Raw genomic sequence first — 22,314 nt, 5'->3', positions numbered from 1 at the left:
GTATATAATATATTCTTATACCAAACCTAAACAACTAATTAAATTAACAGAAGATAGCAACTAATACTTGATGAAACCAGCCAACAAAAGCACCTTATTTCTCTTGTTTAATTTGTTTCATATAGCGTGCATATATATATATATATATATATATATATATATATATATATATATATATATATATATATATATATATATATAGATATATATATATATATATATATATATATATATATATATATATATATATATATATATATATATATATTTATATTTATATCTCTGTTACTGCCAGTTCAATTAATCTCGTTCTGCTCTGCATATGTGTATATATATCTCCCTTAGGATTATTTAATAAGAAACTCATATATATATGAATATATCACACACACAATTAACCAGAAATATTAGGTTGCCAGAACACACACAATTGGTATATATAAATTAAGAGATACACAGGTAAGTACATTAGTGTATTAATTAGGATCCGTGATTAATTATATATAATCTGTACACTTACTTTGTTAAAAAATAATTATGTCTATAGTATATATTAATTATCTGTCCGTACGTGCAGGAGTATATGGTTCAAACTGTACTGCCTGCTTGTGTCGTCAGAGATCGACGACTCCTTTGCGTTTGCATACATCACACAATGCTGAATGCCTGAATGCAACACTAGATAAACTGTGCGTGTACACGTACGTACATATACATACACTATACGTACCTAATACACGTACTTAGACGCCGGTAGCTGACGTGTCAATTCATCTCTTATGTGGGCTCCACAGAATTGATGGCAATGGCGTCGTACGATCTTCTTGTACAGCTTATCTATAGCTGAGGATCGATGGACCTCTCGATGGTGATGAATTGAGTGATCATCAATGGAGGCTTTCAATCCGTGTTTGAAGCTGATCTCTACTATTATAAAAATATGTTTTTTATTAGTACTTTGGTACGTAATCCGTATATGAGTTGGTTTTTAAATTCGTTCGTTTTTTGAAATACATGTACTTATTTGAGTCGACTTTTAAGTTAGTTCGCTTTTGCAAATACAAAAGCAGTCGTATAAGAAATCTCTTTTAAAGAAAACTGGCATATATACTAACTCGAAACGATTAGACTCCTAACCATAGCTCATAATTTTTAAAAAGAAAATATATCCAAATGAAATTGCCACAGTGAATTTCACCTTATCTAAACCATATAGTAGTAATAAGGTTAGAATAGACTTCACCAGTTACAACGCACGAACAATTTTTCTAATGAAGATAAAAATTAAATTGATGTATGTAAAACAAGAAAAATCATTAACACATGATTAATTAAGTTTTAATTATTATAAACTTGACAAATGGATATATTTGATATTTTAAAACAACTTTTGTATAGAAAGTTTTCACGCGAAACACACCGTTTAGTAGTTTGAAAAGCGTGCTAAAGGAAACCGAGGTAAAATATCTTAATCTTAGAAAAGAAATGGATCGCACGTGATGTCATGCTGACGTATTGGTTTTCTCGTCCACGGCTGTCATGTCATGTCATTTACTTTTGCTTAGTCGCCGGCCATTATATTTATAAATCACCTGCCGATCGAGAGATCACTTAATTTGCCTGCCTAGCTAATCACATAACCTAACTAAACGACTCCACCCAACCCATGGAGACGTGTGCATTTGTGCAACATTGCACAATCAACCTACCCTTGAGTTGGATAGATAGATATATTAAATTACAAATGATACTATATCTTTTTGTCATGTGTGATATTAAATTTTGTTAAGAATATTTTGCTGAAAAAGTTCTTGAGTGTTACTCGGTTTGTACGAATGTAAATATGGGAAAATCAGAAGAAGTTTTTCTTTTGTACAAGTTATAAAAAGAACACATAGAAAAAATTTGATCAAACCTCTTGAAAAATTCTTACAAATAGAAGTGTGCGTGTTCATTTCTATTTCTTTAACTTTTCTATTGCTATATGTTGAAATTCCTCCAAACCAAATAAATCCTACTGTATACGATATTATAGTTTTAGGCCTTCTTTGGAATGAATAATTTTCTAAGGATTTTCTTATGAATTAAACTAATTCCTGTAAAGAAAATTCTACATTCCGAGCAGCCAGCCCTTATTTTTAGATTTTGTTTGGCATAATTAAGCTCCTATCTTTATTATACTTTGAAAATAAATTAGTTATGATAATATGTTTTTTGTGCTGAACTATCTTTCGACTAACTAGCAATCAATTTAATACAAATTGTGGTCGCGTCTGAAAGGGAGAGTGGATCATAACAATTAACATAATGTCGTGACAGTGCATACGGAGGATCAATCTATCCCCTCCTTAATTAAAAAAACATGGATGAACAGAAGAATATACAAACTGCTTGTTGAACTATGATATAAGTTGTCACTTCGGGCCACTTTGAATCGCAGGAATGGAAAAACAGAGGAATAGGAAAAACGCAGGATTCTGACAGGAATGCAGGTGTAAAACAGAGGATTGTAAAATACAGGAAAAACACAGGAATGATCGTTTGATTGGACCACAGGAAAAACGCAGGAATCGGATGAGAGAGATAGACTCAAAGGAATTTTTCCAAGAGGTTGGACCTCTTGCTAACTTTCCTCCAAAATCCCTATAGGATCACCCATTCCATAGGAATTTTAAAGGATAGTATAGGATTCAATCCTTTGTTTCAAAAGGTTTCATAGAAAATTTTTCCATAGGATTGAAATCCTTTAAATTTCCTACACTTTTTCTACAAATCAAAGGGGCCCTTCAAATGTGTACATATATCGGATTCTCTTAGAAGATAAGGAAATGTCATTTTCATCCATCTTTTACATTGTCAATCACTTTGTTTTTTTCTCCGGTCAGTCCATGCATTCGAGCATGTGTTCCGCGCGTGTACGCTTGCGTGGGTGGATTGGTTCATGAAACTAACCGGCAGGATTAAGAATTTAAGATTGCCCAATTGACATGTTGGTTATTATAATTATTAACCCAAGTTGCTTGTGTTTCTTCTTCTTCCTCCTCCAAAATTCTTCCTAATTTATTTGTTTCAAAGGTATCGGGTCAGACTTCGAAACCAATTAACAGAAGGGATTATGAGATAGTTGTGCATGCATTCATTATCCATGTAATTCGTCCATTCTCAAATAGATGATGTTTTAGTATACATATAATCGAATGTCGAAATCTTAACCCATCATTAGTAAATGGAAAAAAATATACAACGATTATTTGATGTGTGAAATAGAATTAGAGAATTTATTATCAAAAAACTTTAACGTAGCTGTATTTTTTTAAAATATTTCTATGGGTTATATGAATGTGTGAGACAGTATTATTGATATCTTGAATGTTTTATGAAAAAAGAAAGAAGATGTTGTAAGAACAATCTGGGTTAATGGAAAAAGTCAGAGAAGAAGAAAGTGGTGGTGGTTTCAGATTACAGTTGAATGAGATGCTGTCGGCCAGGTCGGCTACAACAAACAGGCAAAGCCAAATAACCTTGTAACACAAAATGAAAACAAGAAGATACAAAAGGTCAGGGAGAACATATCTTGACCTTCTTGGGGTCACTACAAAGATGATGCTAATTAAAGTCAACTCTACAATAATAAACAGGAACAATATATGGTCTCTGCATTTCACATGGATGCATGCTAAATTGTGTCTAATTGTTTAATTATTGGATTGGAAAACTCATGTTATGATTCTGAAGGAATTGCCTTGTTTTCCATGGATTTTCTGTGTTCTGATAAGTTATTCCAATTCAGTGTATATATAACGATCACGTACGAGTCGATTTCAGAAAACAGCAAATGCAATAACGACATTATTGACCTATGTATAAGAGCTCTAAAAAAGATGTCCTAAATAAAATTGACCAATAGGAGCCAATCTGAATTGAAGTGATCGATGTCGATTAATTAACCGTGGGAATTTCCTGCACAAGCACGGAAAATTCAGTTTTGTCCTAATTAGGGTCAAGTCCTGGATCCTGAAAAATGAAAAGAACTTGACCATTACAAAAGCAACTGTTTCCAACCACAAATGGAGTCTCTTGTAATAAAGCGACGGCTTAATTTGTTCTTTTAGAAATTAGAATCTTCTACTCGGTCGATCTAAGAAAATGAATATATATTTCCTGCATGCTCCTTGAAACCGTGACAGGAAAATGTAATTTTAAGTTAATTACTGACAAAATTATTGAACATAATTAATTTCAAAATGTTCTGAAATTTTCGGTTCTCTTTTCCCATCATGCCGTTTCTCATCAGCTAGCGAGCGTGGGTTTTGGAGTTGGGAAACGGCCCACGGGCCAGCGACGATCAGGCATCAGCTCTATGGGCCTCAGTTCGGTCCAAAATTAGGCCTGTTTTTCAACTTTTTTTTTTCGGACTGCTAGAAATTTCAACAGTAGGTTGTCCAAATGCGGCCTTCCAGTGTAACTAAGGGCTTGTTCATACCCAATTTTGGTATTGACACCTTTGGCCATTGTCAACTTTTTAGGCTGAGTTAGTTTGTCCTACGCATAACTTATTAGCACATGATTAATAAAATATTAGCTAGCTTTTTTAAAAAAAATAGATTAGTATGATTTTTTAAAGCAACTTTCGTATTTTTTTTAAAAAAAGATCGTTTAGTTATTTAAAAAGCATATACGCGTAAAACGAGGAAGATGAGTTGAGAAATGTAACAAACAAACACAACCTTAGCAGTCGGTTGAGCAATAGTAATTCCCAGCTCTTCCCCGCAAAAAAACAATACAACCTTAGCAAAGTTTGATAGTGTTCGTATGAAAGGAAATTATCTGAACTAACAAAATTTGGAAAGGTAATAATGCTAAGAGTAGCTTAGTTTGCTACCTAATCAAACATTGGTACTGCTAAATTTTGAGAGTTAAAAATCCGCGACAAAATGAACTGCCAAACAAAATAATAAATAGCTAATTTCGATGCAATTAAAATAAATCAGAATATTTTCGATGCCACAAAATTGTAACAGGAAACTTTTATATTTCTACAAAAAGTATAAACTACTCCTTTGCTTGTCTTTTGGCTTATTACCCGTAGCCAGAATTTAAATTTAAATATTTAATTTTCAAACTGATTTTGATAATTTTTTTATCATGGTTTATTTTTACAATCATATGACTATAAAAAATTATCAATAAATTATTACCAGTTTTGATCGATAAATGATAGATTAAACCATTTGTTTCCTCATATAAAAAACACAGTTTAGGACATACTCAATAGTAGAGCCTAGTATGATCTCTTAAATTATTTAGAGATAATATCTTTACAATATAATAGTTGAGACGACGAAAACTCAAATTTTGTTTATTGTTGTTCTTTCTTGTTTTTTCTCACCCTCATGTAATCATGTTTTCTTTCTGTAAGTGCTAAGAATCAATATTGTGCTGTTGTTAACTATATCAACGATATTTTGTTTCTTTTTTTTCACAAATATTTCTAATTAGCAAGGTTAATAGCTTATGATTTAATACGGGTTGTACACTTGTACATGGCCTTACATGTGCCATATTTTGGCCAACAACCATCGTTGGATCGCTAGAGCTATCAACTCTTCTTGCCATGTCTGAAACTACAAAACCCATTTATCCTATCTTACTATAAAGTTATCCCCCACTAACTCCTTAAGCTTAACATGCAAAGATGCCACATCATCATCCACTAATCCACTAATTAACTAGATGCCACATCATCATCCACTAACAATCATCACATTTAAACATCATGCAAACATGCTATATATTTATAGTTTTTATAATTTAAGAGCTTTTCAAATACAAACATGTTAAATTATCATTCAACACAATTCACATAATGTTTCAATGTATATCTTTATTATGTTTTATGATATCGTATATACTTATATAGTTCATCCTCACTTAGTTATTGCTTAAATGATTAATCTATGGTCCAAATTATCTTTCTCCTTTTTTCCTCTAATTAAGTCATATCACATCAATTGTTTTTAGCCTTTAGATGATTAATCTACGGTCCAAACTATCTCCCTAATTTTCTTCTTTCATAAAGTCATACCACATTACTTTTTACGTTTGAATAACCATTCTACATACTATTTAAATTTAAATTATCATAAACCACATTAATTTACTTAATCTGATGTTATCTAGCTATCTTACACATTATTTTTTTTGTTATCATATTAAATTCCCGCAGCAATGCGCGGGGTTTCACCTGGTTATTACTATGGGCATATTTGGTGCAGCTCCAGATATAGCAACATCTCTCTTGGATCTTAAGCCTAACCAAACAATTTCAGTTTCATCTAAATTAGAGTGGAGCTGGCTAGAGCGCTCTCACAAAATGAACCAGGCTAAATAATTTGCAAATAAAACTTTTATATACGTGTTCTTAACGATCTAAAAAGCAAGGTTGAAAAATAAACTTCGATGAGAAAACCTCAAAATCAACTCCAAATTTAACGTTGAAAATTCAAAATTTGGCTAATAAGTATAAGCATAAGTGAAAAGATGAAACTGCTAGAAGGGTGGAGCTATATTTATACTGCCCCACAACTTTATACTAGACCCAATTCATAAAGTTAAATTTAGAATTTGAAGCTCTAACAAACGAGTCAAAATTCCCACTATAATGGAAAACAATTTTAATATAATCTAATAAATAAAAGAAAAGAAAAGAAAAATCACCCGCTCCCCTGCGATCCCTTCTCGCCATTTCCGCGGCGCCACCGCACTCCGCCACTCTCCCCCTCCTCTCCTCCTCCTCCCAGATCTCCTCCTCCTCCTCCTCCTCGCCGCCGGCGATGGCCGACGACCCCCTCGACCCGCCGCCGGAGCCGCAGCCGCAGACGCCGCCGGCGGTAGCAGCCGCGTCCCCGTCCCCGTCCCCCCCGCCGCTCCTTCTCCGCCCCCGCCGCGAGGCCTTCGAGCACGGCCTCCTCCCCATCCCCAAGCTCATCTTCCCCGAGGGCACGCTCGCGCACACCCTCGCCCAGGTCAAGGACAAGCTCGCCTCCGCCGCGGATGGAGGAGGCCGCGTGGCCGCGGCGGCGCTCGCGGAGGCGCTGCAGATCCCGCACGAGCAGGCGGCGCTCGCGCTCGCCACGCTCGCCGCGGTGCTCCCCGCGGACGACCCCGCGCTGGACTCCGGCGGCGGGGGCGGGGCCGACCTCCGCGACGTGCTGCTCTTCCTCTACATCCAGTCGTACAAGCGCCTCGTGCCCCGCGCGCACAAGGACTCGCCCGCCGTCACCGACGTCTGGCCCTCCACCTCCGCCTTCGACGGCTACCTCTCCGCGCTCTCCCCGATCCAGGTCAGGGATCAAGGCCTCCCCCCCGTTGCTTTATAATTAGAATTTGGGTGCTCCCATGATTCCTCTGCAGCAGAGAACACCTTGGATGTGTGATTGCTTAGCCTTAATCATGTGCCCAATTGAGCTTAGAACATCGCCGTCGATTTAAACAAGGCGGCTGTTGTGCCACCTTATATCCTTCATGTTGCAGCTGATGCTGCCGTTTATCTGCTGTCACAACAAAAATTGATATGTGATGTAACTCACTCGAGCTATAAGAAATGCGCCACAGTAAAAAGTCGTGCAGCTCTAGATATATAGTGCAAAAGAAGATCCTAGCTGCTGATACTTATTGGATGCTATGGATGGTACCGTATGCTGGGGTCACTTCTTGACTTCAATTTAAGGTTATCTTTTTTATTGGTGGCCGTCAGAAATGAATGGTTGGTTGCATCAAATTACGTATGATGGTTGGACTGGTATGCTAACAGTAAACTCAGAAGCACACAGACTTTGCCATAATTGAGCGACCAGTCATTGTTGTGACCATTTTGTTATAGATTCAGTCAATTGTATGTTTGCTTAATTCTTTCGATTTGATCTGGAACCATGCAAACCTGGTAATTTCACTATAGGCACAATATTTTACTTCCACTCTTTTAGCTCAAATTTCAAAATTTGGAGACTATGGTGCATTCAAATATGACTTACAAAATTCCCAGCTGCTAAACCTCTGTTTCGTCTATCAGCAATATTTTTAAACTGAAATCCTATGCCCTGTGCCTTTTCTGGTTTGGGTGGTAACAGTGGCTACAGAGGGTTAGTATTCATGCCTTTTTGTATAAAGTTTTTGTAAAATCAAGATTTCTCCTACTTATTCAATTTCTCGTATTTAAAGCTTTTACGCTACCAACCTCAGTTACATGTTAAAATTGTTCTAGGTGTTACATTTAGGGTCAATCCCAATTTCCCTTCCCCAAACCAACAGATCAAGCAAAAGACATAAAAACACCTTCTGTTCCTTTTGCTAATATGAGTCGTATGGTACCTCCTTCACTTACTCTTTATATTTATATTATTTCGCAGCTTGTACGCAGTAATAGCCGTCGATTCATGCCTTCTCAAGCTGATGAGGAAATTCACCAGCTATCTTATCTGCAAAAGCATATGGCCAATATTCTTACTCTGTTGGCCGATTCTGTTGAAGGCGAAGGTGATGATTCTCTGGTACGCAGCCTTTTCTTTCTTTTAAGTTTGCCGAGCTTGTTGCTATTTGTGATATCCACTTGATTACTCTTCTGTTTGACAATTTGTATCTTGTTTTCTTAGTAGAGTGAAGCTTTATGTGGGAAAAGAGTGACAGAATAATGCATAGCATGTTCTGATAATGGAGTTTATTTGTTTTTCTATATCTCAAAACACTAGAATCGACCCGTAAAAGTACATCTCCGTGTTGGATGCCTGGAACTCCAGGGCCGTGATCCTGTAAAATTATATGCAAACCTACCTCTCAGACAAGTATACCTCTAAATATATTGTGATGTATGAGTATGCTTTTGGTCAATTAGGTGTTAACTTCACTCTGAAGGTGCCCTGCAAAAAAAGAAAAAAAACGAAGACCACCCATCAGTAGATGTTTTGAGATAGCAGATTCTTTTTTAAAAACTAATATATAGACAAGCAAATATAAAGGTAGCATATATTTGACCCAGTTAGATATATCTGGCCCAAGTAAGAACTCATCTTTTTGTTAAATTTAGGATACATGTCACATTGTCACCTTACATTTGAGGGCATTTTCTGAAGGCAATTGCCTTTGTGCGTCCTATTTAGGTTTTTATTCCTTAGGATTCTTTGTGGTTGGGCTTTGGTAGACCATTACACTTCAGAATGTAAAATAACTGTATTTCACAATTTTTGTGCAGGTATTGACCATGGAGACATTTGAACACCTTGGATTTCTACTGAAGTTCTCAGAAGGAACACCCTTAAGCCAGGCAGCCACTTTTTTTGCAAATTCTGATCCTGACATGCCTGCTGCCCCTGTACCTGCTGCCCAGGTTCATGATTGGATCTCACAGAATATATCTGCTTCACTGGAATTCTCTACCGAGAAGTCCATATCAAAGGAAGTTAGCCAGCAGGTTACTTCCGATATAGACGTCACAATGGCTGATGCCAATGCTAGTAATGCAAGGAACAGCACACCGACTGGTACAAATCCTGCATACTACAGAAACACAACATTTGTGGAAGGCTTCTCCAAAACTTCTGTTGTCAAGCACGCGTCTGATGTCAAAGGACATTCAGTGAAGGTATGGATCATAGCTGCTTACCATAAACTATTTTTGGATGCTGAAAAGACTACAAAGATATGTCACTTTTCACATTTCTACATGTTTGCATTGTCCACTAAATCCCCCCCAGGGGGGGGGGGGGTAATGTTGATAAAAAGAACCATTTATGCGAATCTAGTTTAAAACAGTTTCAAGTGTTTTCATATGCTTACATATCTTGAGCGTAATAATTTATTCTAGTGCTACTCTTAGTACAATAAAGAATATGTTTTAATCTCTGGATTTCCAGTGGAGTATTAGTTTGAAAGGGAAAAACATTGTTAGCCACATCTGGGTGATTAAGGAGATGATGGCTTAAACTGGCATTATTTGGGCCAGGATATGTAAAATGTTAAAACCGAAGCGAAAAATTTAGATAGCTATATTTTGGGACGCGGGGAGTAGGCTGCTAAGTAGAATTGGGATGAGAAAACAAATATGACAACTGTTCTCATGATGAAGATTTTTTGCAGACTCCAGCTTCTAGCTGTTTGTGTCAGTATTATGTTTTACTCTATTTCAAGAAATTCCCACTTCTGTGTTGTATTGTGATGTAGCTGCTTTGTGTATTTAATTTTGTGATCATGGAGGTGGGACTCCACATTTTTGGTTTTCTTAACAAACAGCTTTTGCAGGTTTTAAATTGCCATGAGTCTGTTATCTACATATTGGCACCATTGAAGTACGCAACTGTGTATGGATGTTCTGATGCTACTGTTGTTCTTGGTGCTATTGGTAAGGTATGGATGCCAATCGGTATATCTTTACACCCTCCTTTCCCATTGTTGCAGAATATTGATTAATATATTCCTCATATTTTTCTAAGCAATTTAAAGAGAAAAACCCTTGTATACACATCAGTTGCCACCAGACTATTTTAGCTGCACCGGATCTGTTTGAGACTTCAATTGTGTATGCCTTGGTATCACCTGAATGGTACATGAGTGCTGAGTATTTTGTCCAAATAGAAGAGGAGGTGATGATAATAATAACAATAGACAGTGAAAGCTGTCACACATTGTTGTGTGAACCAAAAACTGACATGCTAGTTGCTACTCTTTTACAGTCTTTTCCTGGAAAATTCCTATCAAATAGATTTAATCATGCGTTGAGTTGGACTGTTAAACATAATATAAGATAGGCTGTACATTAACAAAGAATAAAGGGCCCCAAGTGGAAAATAAGAAACACTTTTTTATTGTCACTTCAAATTTGCTGTTATTACCTCTGTTCTGCTAAAGTGCTAAGTACATTTGACAATTATACTTTATATGTTTTGTGTTGTCAGGTTGTTAAAGTGGAGCATTGTGAAAGAGTTCATATTATTGCAGCTGCTAAACGGATTTGTATTGCTAACTGTCGTGAGTGCATATTCTACCTGGGAGTAAATCACCAACCTCTTATTGTGGGGGACAACCATAAATTACAAGTGAGTGTCCCTTTTAATAGTGTAATTGAAGGTACACACTTGTTGCTATGAAAAGTTACTGCCAAGTGATTAATCAAACTTTATTATATAGATGATTGTACACCTTCAATAATATATTTATATCTACATGACTATCTATATGTTTACCGATTGTTAAAATAATTTATTTGTGGAGATCATAATAAAGTCAATGCTATACACCCTACCAAATCAAGAAGAGATAACTCTCAAAGAATTATTTGTTTAATGATCTTAACTATAAGGTTCACCTTCACACTTTAGAGCAAGTTTAATAGTAGAGCTAACTACTAGCTATAAGCCCATTTAAAAATAATATTAGAGGTAACATGTATAGTATATTAGCTATAAGGTTGCCTCAAATTTTCTTCCCTATCTTTCTCTCACTTATGCAATTAATGCATTTACCTTGGAGCATATGTAAAGCTAGCTCTTGCATAAAAGCTAACACCCATCATTTTTCTTGTTCTTTCTCCTCCACATAGCCTTATAGTTGGCTTAGAGTCCACTATGGAGCAAGTTTAGTTAGTAGGCTATAACTCAACTGTAAGCTTATGTGGAGGAGAGATAACAAGAAATATGAGTGTTATGCAAGAGATAGCTATACACATGCTCCAAGATGAATGCATTAATTGCATAAATGAGAGTAAGGTGGTGTTTGAATCTCCTGAAGATGAAGATGAAGATAAAGATTAAGTGTTTTACGCAAAATGAGGTGGTAATAATGTGTGATTAATTGAGTTTTAATTATTACAAATTTGAAAAATGGATTAATCTGATTTTGTAGAGCAACTTTCATATAGAAAATTTTTGCACGAAACGCACCGTTTAGTAGTTTGAAAAGCATGCCACAAGTATCCAAAATTTCATCCAACTCTTGTTGGAGAAATGAACGCAGCCTAAGAGAGAGGAGATGAAAAATATAGCCAACCTTATAGCTAATCTATTATACATGTTAACTCTAATGTGGGTTTATAACTAGCAGTTAGCTCTACTATTAAACTTGCTCTAAACTTATTCTTACATAGTTTTTAGGTTGTTGGGTTACAGCTGGAAGAAAGTATGAAGTTTGTCCAATGCTGAACTTATTGATGTGCTATTAATAACATACTGTGCTTTGATTTTAACCTTTTACTATAGTCAAATTTCTCCTTTTCTGTACCAACAGGTTGCTCCATTTAATACCTACTACCCACAATTGGGTGAACATCTGGCAAAAGTTGGTGTGGATCCTGCAATCAATAAATGGGACCAGCCTTTTGTGTTGGGAGTTGTTGATCCGCACGATTCATTATCCCATCCCGCGGGGGTTTCTGATGTTCAGGCTGAATCTGCAGCTCGTCTAGATCCTGATCTATTCACAAACTTTATGGTACATCATGTATATTTTGGGCCTTCTGCTTTGCTAAACTTCATGAATATAGGAAGACAGATAGACGAATTTATTCAATCTGCACCATATTATTTTCTGCTGGCTGTCTTGATGGGATTGGTGCATAACATGGCATACATTAAAACTCATTCATTCATCTTGCTTGCATTGTCCATCTTATCCACTGCACTTGAATAGAGAGGCCATTTTGCAAACACATGCTAGTAGTGGTGGTAGGGAGCTGCTACTTTGTTAAAGTAGGACCTGGTGTTTTTCTTTTATAATACAGCTAACTTTTTTTTTCTAGTACAGTGTTGTATCATGACTGTTTTCCTCCTGCAGATTCCTAGTTGGTTTGGGACTGAAGTGCAAGAACCTACAAAATGCTGTCCTTTTCCATTGCCTGAAATTTATTGTGCATCCCAGAGCAAAAAGGTATGGTGCATTGTTAAATTCATCAAAGCTTGGTCTTCAGGTGCTCTTGCTCTGACTTGATTAATTCTAATTATGTCCCCTACTGTTCTTTAAAAAAACTCTTTAAAGGTCATTGTTCAGACTTCGGACTACCTGCATGTGCATTGCTAATTTGTCTATACTTGCGCTGGTGCCTACTTTAGAATGAACCCTCGAATTTTTTCCCACTCCATGACTTTGTGGGCTTGTGGCTTTATGTACAAATTGAACAATACCATTGAAATAATTGGTGCTTCGATATTCTTCCACAATTCGCATGTCTAAATTGTAGTAGCTTAGTGTGTACGAATCTAGCTGCATTAGGGATGCTGGAGTTATGGAGCACAAGATCTGGTTATTATTTGTGAAGTAGGAGAAAAATTTGTCCTGTTGTTTTTACCACTGACATTTGCCTCATTTAGATTTTTCTAATTCAACTCTGTGTTTACACCATTCATATTCAGCTTGCTGCACTGGAAGATATTAGGAGGACTATTCGGGAGCTGCAAATTGATGACAATAGGAAGAAGGAATTGACAAATGCCCTCCATGCACAGTTCAAAGATTGGTTATATGGTAAGTTTTCATCTGTACATTCAGTTGCTAATGCATTTATATCTCCTTTATGCTTGTTTTAGTGCCATTTGCCTATGATGGTTTTGCCTAAGTCATTAGAATTGCACCTTGCTTTCTGAAATTTAGTCTCTTCAAAGAAACAGTGTCAAGAATCAAATTGTTTGCTTTGACCATACAAACAAATTTGCATGAATGGAGCGCTCAGTAATGAGTAATTACTGCTCAGCATGAGGATTCTTATGTACTGTTGGGTAGCTACAATCAAATGTGCACACTAATACAGTACAAACCTGTCACAAGAATATATGATTGGGTCAACCTAGTAGCTTCAATAAGTGTTTTTTTTCCAATATAGGTGTAGTATAGAGTATGACGGCCATACATAATGAACTTGAACCATTATTCTGGGCTTCCAATTCCACATGATTCTGAATCCGTTTTATTCAGCATGTCAGCTGGAGTATTAAGTACAACATACCTACATCTATACTACTTTAAAAGCCTCTTGTGGTGGTGGTGAGTGGTGAAACTGCCACCACCCACCACCACTGCCACGTGGGGCCAATGAGCCACCTGAGAGGGAAAACTGGAACCGACATCTTGCTTGCTCGCATTCACTCTACCTGGCCACGGCCCTGGAACTCAGAAGTTGGAACGGCGCTTGGTACTTCTCAAAGACCACGTGCTTGATCTGACGGGGCAGCCAAGCATGCTACTGCAGTTGTCGTCCAATGCTTGAATCTTTCTGCCATAGTCAGCTTTGTAACAGCAGACCACTTTTGTTGGTCGCGTTGGTTGCTGCCACTCAAAGAGCACCGCAGTGCCCGGGTGACTGGTTTTCAGTCCCGAGCTTCGCTCCCCAGAGGATGGGATGTAGATTGTGCTAGAGCCTAGAGGAGGTGGCTGGCGCCGCAGTGCAGCTGTGTTTGCTCACCAGAGGAACTGTAAGGGAACAAGAGGAAGTCGGTGCTGGAGATGGCTAGGGGCGGTACGATGGCTATTGAGGATAGAGGAGAGGAGAGTGGAATGATGGTGCTGGAGGTGAAGGGAGGAAAGAGGCGCGGCCATGCGGTGCTGGCTAACTCAGTTGGGGGAGTTGGCGATGGAGGAGAGGGTGTCTGCGGCTGGGGGAGTTTCTGGGGAGAGTTGTTGAGATAGCTAGTGTTAGCAGATTGTAGATGGGCTGGGCCTTTCCCAGTGGAGTACGGCGGTCTGGCAGGTTGTCTGGTAATGTGGTATACCCGTGCTGTATTGATGGAAACGAATAGGAGATGTTAATTAGATGGAAAATCTACATCGATATGGCAACAGTATTCAGTGCTTCTGGCAAGCTCACCAGGCTAAAATGGTTTGCTAATTAGATAATTTTGGACTTCAAAATGTATGTGAAACTTTTTTTAGGATCCCATTGCAACATACCGGCAATCACCTACGTATGTGAAACTAATTCTTTGAGTTTCGTTCTACTTTATCTTTTTCATGCACATCATTGCTGATGGTATATATGGCTTGCTCAATTTTGGTGAGCTCTGGGTTCCCCTAAATCACATTTTGTTAATTTTTCAGCTTCAGGCAACATCCGCCAGCTCTACTGCCTGCAAGGCGACTGAACATGCGATCATCTGCTTTCATAAAATGGACCTGTTTACTCAAAATATTCGACCGTGTCGGTTGAAGCTGACCTTACTCCCAGGTGCGAACCAATAATGTAAAAAAACATGTACTTCATCCTATTTCTGCAAAGTAGTTTGATGTATTTCTCCAATTCTTTTCCCATTTGCTGTGGCGTCAGTCGTTGGGATGTCATCTTTCTTTTCATTTTCTGGTGATTACACATTTTTGGCCCTTCCATAAATAACACGGATATGCCAGTGTAATAGGAATTAATTAATTAATTAATTATGAACCAACTTTGGAGAAATGACCTATATAAACACTTGATTTCCTCACGTGGTGGTCCACATATCACATCATTAGCATTCGGTTTCCTATCATTTCCCTTGTTGGTATCTTAATTATGTCTCGTTCCAAATGGGAAATGATTTTCTTTCCAATTGAAATATGAACTGTATATAGCCCGATAAGTGGGATTTGCGGTGCCGTTGGGTCACATATAATGCAGATGCATGATTGAGTCTCTACTGTACTATGCGTGGCTGCGTGCAGCCTTTGGACCAGGATCCAAGCTACAGTCCCTACAGTAGAAGTCCAGACAGCATTCATTCATGTTTATGTGCTCCTAAATATAAATGGATTTTTGTTGGATGGGACCTATCATAGGGCTGTGAATCTAGATGGGAAATATTTTCAGACTTATAATACTAGAATACGTTTTATCTATTCCAAAATCTATTATATTAGGTCGGAGGGAGTATATTTGTATGAGCAGCAGGTATAAATGGACGTTTCCGGTTTGGTGATCTGCATGCACAAACACATGCAGCTAGCGCCCACCGACGAGGATTACATGTATACGACCTCCGGTCCTAAATGGTACACATTCTAAGGACCTGTTTTATTATTTCTTGTTTTCAAACTGTTAAATGTTGCATTATTTAAAAAAAATTATATATAGAAGTTGTTTTAAGAAAACCAAATAAATTCATTTTTCAAATTTATAATAATTAATACTTAATTAATCATGTGTTAAGGAGGTTTCTCGTTTTGCGTGCCAGAATTGTGGAGATCGAACGGGGCCTAATACTATGGGTGTGTTTAGTTCACGCTAAAATTAGAAGTTTGGTTGAAATTGGAACGATGTGATAGAAAAGTTGGAAGTTTATGTGTGTAGGAAAGTTTTGATGTGATGGAAAAGATGGAAGTTTGAAGAAAAAGTTTGGATCTAAACAAGGGCTATGAATCAGACAGATTGTTTAAGATATGTCATATTCGATTATAGGTTGTTATATTTTAACATGGATGAATCAGACAGACTATTCAGGATGTGTCACTACTGAATAAATGATTTTTGTTGGGTCATGCAAAAATCATATTATTCCCGGTTTGAGTAAGAATTAGGACTAAAAATATCTTTACTCCCGATTTAAAAATCCACAGGTACTAAAGATAAATATTTAGTCCCGGTTGTTTATACCAACCGGGACCCAAACTCTAAAAAACTCTAAAAACCGTGAAAATTCCTGAGCCGCGCGCGCTGTGCCTCTCGTCCTTATCCCATCCTCTTCTCCTCCCCTCTCATTTTCTCTCTACCTCCCCCTTTCTTCCCCCTCCTCACTCCTCCGACGGCGACGGCGGCCAGGAGGTGGCGGTCGGGCGGCGGTAGCTGGGTGCCTGGGCGGCAGATCCAGCCGAGAGGTGGCAGAGGTCAGGAGGAGGCGGCCGGGCGGCGCCAACATCAGGCAGCGGCGACCGGGAGGCAGTGGCTGGGTGGTTTTGTGATTTTTTTTTTAGATTTAGGGATGATTTTGTGAATGACTTGTGGATTGTGGATGATTTTTTAGATGGGCAATTGTGGATGATTTGTTGTTCATAATTTGTGAGGATTTGAGGGTGACAATAAATAGAAGCAGAAAGAAACAATGAACCGATTTTTCCAAAAAAAAAAAAACTAACCAACCTGGACTAAAGATGTAGCGCCAGCCACGTGGTGTTACCATCTTTAGACCCGGTTGGTATTATCAACCGTAACTAAAGATTTATCTTTTCTCCCAGTTATTTTAACTGGGACTAAAATGGGTATGAAAAGTTTTAAATTGGATGTCTCGGTTTGCAACCCGGGACTATAAGGGGTTGCAAACCGGGAGTAAAAAGGCTTTCCCTGCTAGTATGTACATTCTGATCCTACATATCTTATCTGACCATACATGGTTCTACAGGCAAATTGATCAGCCTCCCTCGTGATGCACGGTCAGGTCGATCGTATGCACGTACAAAGCCTTAAACATGTACCAGCTAGCTATAGGCGCGTTGTGGGGCATGCAGCATATCAATGCAATGACGCAGCATGGCAAAGGGCTTATGCATGCATATTCGATCTTTGGCGATCGATATGACTAATTACGTGGATAAGGCGTGTACATACACGTCCTTAAGCGTCTTCTAATTTTAACACACGCTTAAATTATGGTTTGGCGAATGGTCAAGTGTGTCAAATCTCTACGGTCCTGTTTCCAAGATACGAAGATTAATTAGGCTGTGACGGTGAATCAATAACGTGCTAGCGATGATCTAAAGACACGTTGGCTTACCTACCTTCTAAGGGCATGTTTAATGATAGAGACGTGTATGGTTTTTTAAACAACTATGAAGGTGGCCCACGCGATACGCGGGCATCCATGCTATCATAATAGAAATTATATTTTATAAGGGCAAACTATAGGTCGGGCATATCTGAAAACCATTTATTGACTTAGAAGATAGATCAAGGTCATATGACATTTGAATTTACTTTTGGACTGAGTGAGTAAATATGATGTATACGCGTTCGTGAAAAGTAAATATTATGTACACAATTTAAACACATACCATATAATATTGCTACAAGTAAAAATTGCGATAGCAAGGACTCAAAATTATTGTGATCGAATCGTCTCATGAAGATGCATGATTTAGTGACAACCAAATTAGGATAGATTAACGGTTGGATTGTTTTTCCCTTTGTAGAAGTTCAAAATTTTCATATTCTTTTCCAAAGTTTTAAAGAATTTTTGTTAGGACACAAATCATTTGCAGAATTGCTTTGTTGGGTAGTGCAAAATATCAGCAATTGTTTGAAGCTTTTCTTTTTTTTTCTTTTTCGCATGTTTGATTGTTTTCTTTGAAACGATATTTGTTTGAAATAAGAGCAAAATTATATAAATTTAATTGATATGTATAGTGTTTATCGGATCACCTTGGCAAATCACCTTAGCTGCCTCAGGTACGATGCTTCATCACTCTTGCAGAAGGCAAACATACACATGTGCGTGGTCTTTAGAAGTTTCATTTTACTTTTATAAAAGATAGATATGGCATGCTTGTTAATAGGTCCTTAATAGGTCTAATTAATAGGCCCATCAGTTTAAGTGAAAATCGATATCAAAATATTTTGTTAAAAATAGTATAAAATAGTGGGTTGAGTAATTAATGTAAAATATTAGTTAACATAGATCATAAATGGGCAATTTACTGGTAGAGAATATTATTGCGTAACATTTATATTAAACAACATGTTTTTAAAATTTTCATATAAAATAATGATTTGATATAATAGATGCATCGGTTTAAGTAAAAAAAATTATATTGTTAATATAAAGGGTAAAATAATATAGTTTTATAAAGTTTATTTTCAAACATTTGTGGAGCTAATTTAGACATATATATATATATGATGATATATATAATCTATGTTTATAAAGTTATAATTTCTTCAAATTTATTACCACTACTAATAATTACAATTTCGTCTATACATGTAGAAGAGAAAGAAGATGGAAGCAAATGTAATTTTTAATGACATAATTTATATTTTTATGTTTTTCCACTTTATCTTTTTAAATGTGTGTTGCAGTTGTATATGTATTTTCAGCTTTTTTACAAGTTGTAAGTACATACCTTTCTCATCGGTGCGCTGAGAGAGATTAGGAGAGAGATTATAAATAGGATTTAATCTAATGGTCGGAGATAACAGATCCATCAATTTAATTAAAAATTGATGGCTAGATATTGTAGTTCTTTTTCTCACATTTTCTAGATTTTTTCTAATTTATTAGAGTATATTTTAAGTTTAATACGAATTTTGATTTTGTATCTCATCTAACCTAGAAGGGAAAAAAAGGAAAGAACAAAGAGGGTAGGTACATATGTACGTGGACGTCCATGGAGTGATAGAGGACTTTGGGTGACGCTAATGGGCGATCGATCGCCTGGAGCGATCAACCTCCATCCCCTTGTATAAGCTCCTCTCCCCTTTCCTCCTCCCTTCTTCTCTTCCTACTACAACATAATTTTTTTAAAAAAATAAAAAAACAAAATTAGAAAAATTTATGTATAGAAAAATACTATATATAAAAAATATTTGAATTTAAATTCAAATTTGAAACGGGTATGTAAACTTTTGACTTATAAACTTTGGGTCTATAAACTTTAGGTGTATAAAGTTTAGATGTATAGAAATACTATATATAAAAATATTTGAATTCAAATTCAAATTGGAATCGGATATATAAACTTTTGACTTATAAACTTTGGGTCTCTAAATTTTAGGTGTATAAACTTTAGATATGTAAACTTGAGGTGTACAAACTTTAGGTGCAAAAATTTACTAAAATAGGAAAGTAATGCGGTGCCAAAAAAAGAAATCACGTGGAGAAGGGGGTGATCGAGCCTGGCGAGCGATCGCGCATTAGGAATTTTGGAGGACTTTTTCTACATGTGATTCTTTTTCCAGATGAGCGTAATTTCAAAATCTTAAGATAGATCTATGTTAGCTAGAAATAAGGGAGAAGGGAAGAGTTGGGGGTGGCTAGAGGGAGGGAGTACGTGCTGGCTACCAGAATTTTGAATTTTAGATAGATCTAATGGTTAAAATTAATGGGTTCACCGATTTAATGAAAATAAATTTTTATAATTTATTATAACTCCATATGACAACTTAGGAGTGTTTTTAGAGCATTTACATTGTACATGCCCTTAGGAGTCTCACGTGGCGGCTTGAGAGAGTTTGAATGAAGTTTAGATGTTAGGTGCTCTCTAATATAGGCCATTCATTTTCTTTAAAATCCATGCAAATTTTTTAAGTAGGGTGACGTATATATACAAGATATTCTTTTTGGCTTTTTTTTTGTCAGTACTATGTATTCGTATGTACGCGGGATTTTTTTTTGGGAGGAATTATTTTTTAATAGATGTGATCTGATGCTATAAAATAACTGGTTCACCAATTTAAGTGATAATCGAAGGTCGGAATTTCTAGAATCTCCTATTATAATTACATAATTTTAATACGAAGATGAATGATCAAATATACACTCACTCAAACAATGTCAATAGCATAAAAAAGCAGGGTTTTAAATCTCCTGCTATAGCTGTTTGAAAAGGGTTTTAGCTATTTGCTCTCATGTATAATTTAGCCGCTATAGCTCTATTTATCCCACTATAGCTGCCGCTATATCTGTTTAAGAAGCTAACCGCTAAATGTATTAGCCCGCTATTTAAAACATCCTAAAAAAATAGAGATTGTAGGGTAAAAAAGGGGTAAATGGGAGGAGTGAAAGAAAGGAGGGCACATACCTTACCTAGGTACAAACGGGATGAAGCAGGTGTACGTACACGCGGTGAGATGAGAGGGAGGGACTAACTCTTCTTTTAATCTAATCTAAATCTAAAATAATGGACCCACCAATTTATATCTCACATTGTAAAAATATTTTTATTCATCAGTGAATAATGGAGTAAGTACGTACACAGGATGATTCTTTTTGGCTTTTTTAGGTGAATAGTGCTATATATTTATACGTAGATGGTTTGGAAGGTATTATTTTTTTATAGATCTAATCTAATGTATAAAATAATTTGTCCATCTAATTTAACGTGAAAATCGAGGATTGAATGTTTTATTTTATTCTCAAAATTTTTTAATACTAAGATGCATATAAATATACGCTCAAAAATATCAACGGCATAAAAATGAGATGATATAAATACTCCTATATTGTAAAGTATTTCAGACAAAATTAAATAAAAAAGTTTGGGGGGAGTTAAAAAAAAGGTGGGGTTACATGCGTGCCATTGGGAGGGAGGCGTACGTACGCGCTCGTCAGATGAGGGGTGGACTAATTAACTTTTTCTTTAATCTAAGCTAATCTAATGGTCTAAAATAATGGACCCACCTATTTAAGTGAAAATCGAGGGCTAGATATTTCTAATATATTAGAATACTACGTGGCGATCTAAGAGCTTTTGTAGGAGTCCCACATGGCGGCTTGAGAGCGTTTGTAGAAAGTTTAATGGACCTTTAGTATATAATAGATACAGATTATTTAGAGACGTGTCTTTATAATAGTTGAGACGACAAAGGCTCTAATAATTAACTCAAAAAATATTTCTTTTGTTAATATTATTTTTATTTTTTTATCCTCATGCAACCATATTTCCATATTATAGTGATTAATAGTTGTTGTTAAGCCGTTGTTATGCATAACAACAATATTTTGTCTCTACTCTTTCTCTTTCTTCCGTGTCAACAAGTATTCCTAATTAGTAATGCTAAGAGACCACTATTGACAACCATTATACATGCCCTAATCCCTATTTTATTTTCTGGATTATGTAGCTTAGCTACCGAGTGACAGAATATCTGAACCTGGACTATTTAGAAGAGAGTTGAAGATAGTAATCGTTGTAGCTAATATAAACTCTTCCAAATAGTGCTAAGTCTGACAAAAATTAAATTACTAAAAGTATATATGCATAAAGTTTTAAAAAAAGTATAGCTGCATATATACACTACTTAAAAATAACTTTTGCACCGTTTTCTTCACATGCGGACCTGTATATAAAAAGATTTAGGAGGTGTCCAATAATGGCCCAACTACAAAAATTTATTTTCACAGCCAGATCTCTTAAGAGGTTTGCATGCGAATTTTGGTACCCAGTTGGCTCCCACTCCTTTTCTCTCCTCCTTGCGTTAAATCATTTCTTCTCCCTACTTATCCCTCTTCTCCTCAGTCCTCTCGCCCTCTTCTCCTCGACCGCTAGATCCGGTGATGGTGAAGGGGTGGGTAGGGGAGGCTATGGATCGGACGCATCGAATTTGTCGTAGCGGGGAGTGTGACGGTGGCTAGGGTGGTCACGACAACAACAGCAGCC

The 22,314-nt window shown here is 36.7% G+C and overlaps 1 protein-coding gene across 1 annotated transcript; it reads left to right on the top strand.

Annotated features, from left to right (window-relative positions):
- Positions 1-6,723: 6,723 nt before the first annotated feature.
- On the top strand, positions 6,724-15,455 carry LOC127763324 (uncharacterized). Its single transcript, XM_052287988.1, has 9 exons — positions 6,724-7,343; positions 8,409-8,549; positions 9,248-9,637; positions 10,294-10,398; positions 10,947-11,087; positions 12,274-12,477; positions 12,820-12,912; positions 13,395-13,506; positions 15,073-15,455. The coding sequence occupies exons 1-9, from the start codon at positions 6,834-6,836 to the stop codon at positions 15,114-15,116; spliced, it is 1,740 nt and encodes a 579-aa protein (XP_052143948.1). The 5' UTR covers positions 6,724-6,833; the 3' UTR covers positions 15,117-15,455.
- Positions 15,456-22,314: the final 6,859 nt, after the last annotated feature.

Source organism: Oryza glaberrima, chromosome 2 (assembly GCF_000147395.1).
Source record: "Oryza glaberrima chromosome 2, OglaRS2, whole genome shotgun sequence".
In the NCBI taxonomy this organism is placed as follows: domain Eukaryota; kingdom Viridiplantae; phylum Streptophyta; class Magnoliopsida; order Poales; family Poaceae; genus Oryza; species Oryza glaberrima.
Note: the sequence above shows the minus strand (reverse complement) of the source record. Positions and strands in the feature narration are given on the sequence as shown.

Coding starts and splice junctions, on each gene's coding strand:
- LOC127763324 (XM_052287988.1), top strand. CDS start 6,834: ATGGCCGACGACCCCCTCGACCCGCCGCCGGAGCCGCAGCCGCAGACG. Junction 12,478..12,819: donor ATCTATTCACAAACTTTATG/GTACATCATGTA, acceptor TTCCTCCTGCAG/ATTCCTAGTTGGTTTGGGAC. Junction 12,913..13,394: donor GTGCATCCCAGAGCAAAAAG/GTATGGTGCATT, acceptor ATTCATATTCAG/CTTGCTGCACTGGAAGATAT.